The 4,740-nt window shown below is 65.7% G+C and overlaps 1 protein-coding gene across 1 annotated transcript; it reads right to left on the minus strand.

Moving 5' to 3' along the window:
- On the minus strand, positions 1 to 4,500 carry ZNF579 (zinc finger protein 579). The gene is made up of 2 exons (XM_080828800.1): positions 3,141 to 4,500; positions 1 to 2,096 (listed from the first exon to the last, which is right to left on the minus strand). Exon 2 carries the CDS (start codon positions 2,092 to 2,094, stop codon positions 403 to 405), a length of 1,692 nt encoding a protein of 563 aa, XP_080684926.1. The 5' UTR covers positions 2,095 to 2,096; positions 3,141 to 4,500; the 3' UTR covers positions 1 to 402.
- Positions 4,501 to 4,740: the final 240 nt, after the last annotated feature.

The following is a 4,740-nucleotide window of genomic DNA, read 5'->3' on the forward strand; positions in this document are numbered from 1 at the left end:
CTCACATTTATTCACAGACAGACAAAAGGACAGGGATGGATCTTTGCTCACTGGGGACCCCCAGGGTCTGGCAGTTCCAAAGAGGTGACGGTGTCCAGTGTGTATGATGGGAGACGGCCAGGCAGGGGTCCCCCCCGAGTCTGCATCTCTCTGGCCAATACTCTCTGCCTCCTTTTCCAACTCACCCGGCCTTCTGAGGCCTGTTGGGGCAAGCAGTTCCTAGCCAGCGTCGGGGGTCCCCGGGGGGGTGGGCGATGGGAGGGAGGGGCGGTCCAGGCCCCCCCCCCCTTAGTGTTGAGGGTTGGAAGGGGAAGGGTGGGTCGACAGGAGGCGCCTCGACGTCGACTTCCTCCATATTGCAAACCGGGAGCCAAATGGAGGGGCCAAGAGTGGGGGTGAAGGTCAGGAGGCCAGGCCTCCCAATCCCCGAAGGTGGGCCTTGCTGTCAATTTCTTCTTCCTCCATCTCGAAGGCTGAGTGGTCTTGGCTGTCGAAACAGGACGCGCTGAGGAAGACGGAGGGAGCCGGCGGCGGCGGCGGCGACCGGGGTGGAGTCCCCGGGGACGGCGGCTCTTCCTTGATGTGTGCAACGGGCAGCGGGAGCCCTTCCTCCTCCTGCCCAGCTGGTGGGGGCGGCGGGGGCGGCGGGGGCGACGGCGGGGCCTGGGCCTGGAGCGCCTGCAGCGCGGCCGCCCTCTCCAGCTCGGCCCGGTGGCAGCGCTGGTGGCGCAGGAGGCTGTAGGCGCGCGAGAAGCGGCGCGGGCAGCGCGGGCACGGGTGCGGGGCCGGGCCTCCCGCGTGCACCTGCGCGTGGCGGGCCAGGTCGGCCAGCCGCTTGAACTCCCTCTGGCAGCGCACGCACTGGAAGGGGCGCGCCCCCGAGTGGGTCACCCCGTGCTGCCGCAGGTGCGCGCGGCGCCGGAAGCCTTTGCCGCACTCGGGACACCAGAAGCGGGGCTCCCCCGCAGGGGCCCGGGCCGGGGCGGCGTCCCCTCCGTTCTGCCCGCCTTCCCCCCCCTCCGAGGCACCCCCGCGCTCGGCCCCTTCGCCCCCCTCGGGCCCCTTCCCTGAGTTCCGTCCACCCGGGGCCTTGTCGTCCTTCTTGCCCGCCGGGGGCAGCGGTGCCAGCAGGCTGAGCGCGCCGTGCACGCGGCGGTGCTGGCGGAGGTAGGAGGCGAGGCGGAAGGCCAGGCCGCAGTCTGGGCACACGAAAGGGCGGTCGGTGGAGTGGACCAGCCGGTGGCGGGACAGCGACCAGGGCCTGGCGAAGGCCTTGAGGCAGATGGAGCACTGGTGGCGCTTGGGCCGCGGCGGGGGGCCCCCTTCCCCCTCCTGTTCACCCTCGGGGCGCAGACACGGGTGCGCTTTGAGCTCGCCCTTGGTGGCGAAGGCTTCGCGACAGCGGAGGCACAGCAGCGTCCAGTCGGCCTGGAGCAGCACCTGCTTCTCCTCCTGCCGCCCGGCCGCCAGCGCCAACTCGGCCCTCAGCTCCGCCGCCCCGGCCTCGGCCTCCTCCTCCTCCGACTCCCGGGGTTCGGCGCTCGTGGGGGCGGCCAGCGCGGCCGGCTCCCCTGCCGGCCACGGCTCGGGCCACGCGGCCTCCTCCTCCGCGGCCCCCGCTGCGGCGGTGGTGGGCTGCTCCGCACCGGCGTCCTGGGAGCCCCAGCTCGGCTCCGCGGCCTCCTTGGCCGCCCTCTCGATGGCCAGCTCGACCTCGCCGCCGGCGTGCTCCTGGGCTAGGTGGCGCCGGAGCTGCGCCGGCTCCGGGAAGGTGCGGGGGCAGGCGGCGCAGCGCAGCGGGGGTTGCGGCCCGTGGCCACGCAGGTGGCGGGAGAGGTGGGCGGGCCGGCGGAAGGCCTTGGGGCACAGCGGGCAGGCGTGGGGTCGGAGGCCCGAGTGGCTCAGCCGGTGCCGGGAGAGGTAGTAGGGGAAGCGGAAGAGGCGGCCGCACGTCGGGCAGGGCAGGGGCGCCCGAGGGGCTCCAGCGCCCCCCCGGCCACGGCCCCGGCCTCTACCACGGCCTCGGCCACGGCCCCGGCCCCGGCCACGGTGAGGTGGGCTGCCCTGGGCGGGTGGAGGGGGCTGCGGATCCATGCCTGTAAGGAGAAAGGGGAGACAAGGAGACATTGGGGTGGGTGGGGGCGTGGAGTGGATCAGATAAAGGGAGATGTGTGGAGTGAGGCCGAGAGGCAGAGACAGAGAGAGATGGAGAGTCCGTGATGGTCAGATGATTAACCAGGCGACGGAGAGAGCCAGCAAGACAGAGCAAAGGCAGAGACCCCAGGGACAGACAGACAGACAGACAGCAGGAGAAGCCGTAAAGGCAGGTTGGTGGGAGACAGCAGCAGAGAGAGATGGGGACTCCCAGCAGAGACAGAGACGGAGAGAAAACAAAGAGGTTTCGGGAGAGAGGGTGCCAACACCAGAGATCAGGAGAACCACAGCAGCACAGAGGTTGGGACAGACAGACAGGCAGAGAGAGGGAACAAGCCAGAGATACAGACAGAAGAGGAGACAGGGAGACAGTCAGCCAACTGCTTTTTCTCCAGGGGCCCTGCTGGAGAATTTTGGGAGGGGCTGGGAACCAGCCAGTGGTGCCCGAGTGGAGGGGGTGGAATTCGACATTGGGAAGCCCCGGAAATGCGTGTGGGTGCCCAGACCAGGGTCTGGGAGAGGCTGGGGGTAGGAGGGCTCAGACTCCTGGGCAGGGGGGAGGCTGGGGCCCCGGACTCCAGGGACTGAGAGAGGTGGGAGCTGGGGTTTGGGACCCCAGGTTTGGAGGTGACTGGGATCCACTCCTGTAGGTGTGGGATATGGATTCCTGGGTCCCAGGGGCAGAGAGGATTGGGGGAGGGGGCTGGGCTCCTAAGACAAGGGAGAGGAGGGGGCTGGGGGCTCAGCAGCCCAAAGTCTCCACGGAGGAGGGGGCTGAGGGCCTGGCTGCTGGACGCCTGCCCCCCACCCAGGCTGCTGGAGTCCGGAGCCCTAGGTCCCCATGGGGGGCCGAGCTCCCCACTGGGCCCAGCCTGCGGTTCCCCGCAGGCGTGATCAGCAGAATTAGGGCCGCGGGTCGAGGCCTCGCAGATTTCGGAGCCTGGAGCCTGGGGCTTGGCCCTGATCGCTGGGCGCCTGGGTCTTACCTCCGCCTCCTTCGCTCCTTTCTTCCTTCCCCGCGGCCGGCCAAACGCGGACGGTGGTGGCGGGGAGGGAGGGAGGGCCCGAGCGTGGTGGGGGGTGGAGGAGGCTGGGCTCGGTGTCACTGCCTAAGCCTTCCCCCCGGAAACCCGGCCTCTCGACCGAGCCCAAAAGAGGAACGACTGGCTGGAAGGCCGGAAGCGGGAGGACGAGGGGACCCAGGGGGCGGGGAGGCGGTCGGCTTGGATTCCTGGGTTCTGCACGGGGAGGGGGCTGCGGGCCTGGGAGGCTGGACGCAGCTCCCCTCCCCACCCCAGCAGACACACATATTCATTCATTCCTTCAACAAATACACATTTATCAGGTCCTGTCTGTGCCAGGCACTGTGTTGGGCGAGGGGGTGTGCGGGGGGAAGGAGTCGCGAATGAGGCAGTGGCAGAGGCCTCGGGCAAAGTAGGGGCGCTCTGGACTAGAACCCCCCTGTCCAGCCTTCACTCGGCTGTCTGAGCAAGGGACTGTCACTTCTCCTAGCCTCAGGGGCCCCCTCTACAAGAAGCCCGGCAGATATGCATTCGCTCCTAAGAGACCCACATGTACTGAGCACCCACTGTGCCCTGAGTCCTTCTGCATGTGTTTGCCTGCATAGCTCACTGGATCCCAAGCCGCCGGTGTTTCCTGAGCACCTACTGTGGGCTAGCTCTGTCCTTGGTGCTGGAGCTGCAGCAGCAGGCTGACAGGGGCTATCGGACCCCATCTGCAGGAAGCTCACCGTCAGAGGGAGGAGGCAGTCACAGATCCGATGGCCTTCCTGGAAAACGTGCTCTAAGGCAGGAAAGAGGATTGGGTGGGAAGACAGAGAACAGAGAAGGCACTGAGCTGACCTCCCCCTGGGGTGAGAGCAATCCTCAAGGTCTTCCAGGAGGCAACAGTGTTTCAGCTGAAACCTGCAGGATGAAAGCCAAGGGTTGGGGATGAGAAGGATGAGCCAAGGGAAAGGAGAGAGACGTGCTTGACACATCTCAAATGCCCGAAACCGAGCAGCCGAGGGCTTGTTGCAGAGATAGGCCTGCAGCCTGTCACCGTTTAAGGTGAAGTACATGCTGAGCACTGTTGGCCAGAGCGTGGGAAACAGCACCTCTCTGGACGTGGCTGGGCTAGTGAAATTTGGAACAACCTTAACACCCGAACAATTCCAGGAACATGACGGCCAGAGAGATCTGCTCAGAAACATGCAAAGGGACATCGGTACCAGGTGAACCAGCACCGTATGATTGCACACCACTGCAAAAGACTGGAGAGGAGCTAAATTCGCCTCCGGAGGGAATTCGAGTGGCATCATGATTGATCTGCCCAGTGGAATGCTATGTGTCCAAAAAAAAAAAAAAAAAGGATGAAGACACTTGCTGTGTAAAAAAATACGGAAGCGCTCCAAGTGATAACATGAAGAGAAGCGGGGGACGGAAAGGAAGGTAGAAGACGGCCCGGAACCTGTTCTAAGCGTCTGTGCTTGTCCGTGCGTTGTGTCCGGAAGAAGAGAGAGCAAACTAGCAGCATTGTCTAACTCCCAGAACTGAAACTTATGGCACTCTGTGCTTTTGTACTTCT

The sequence above is a fragment of the Martes martes genome (genome assembly GCF_963455335.1).
Source record: "Martes martes genome assembly, chromosome: 17".
Lineage (NCBI taxonomy): Eukaryota > Metazoa > Chordata > Mammalia > Carnivora > Mustelidae > Martes > Martes martes.

Excerpts from the sequence above, each read along its gene's own strand:
- ZNF579 (XM_080828800.1), bottom strand. The coding sequence starts at position 2,094 with ATGGATCCGCAGCCCCCTCCACCCGCCCAGGGCAGCCCACCTCACCGT.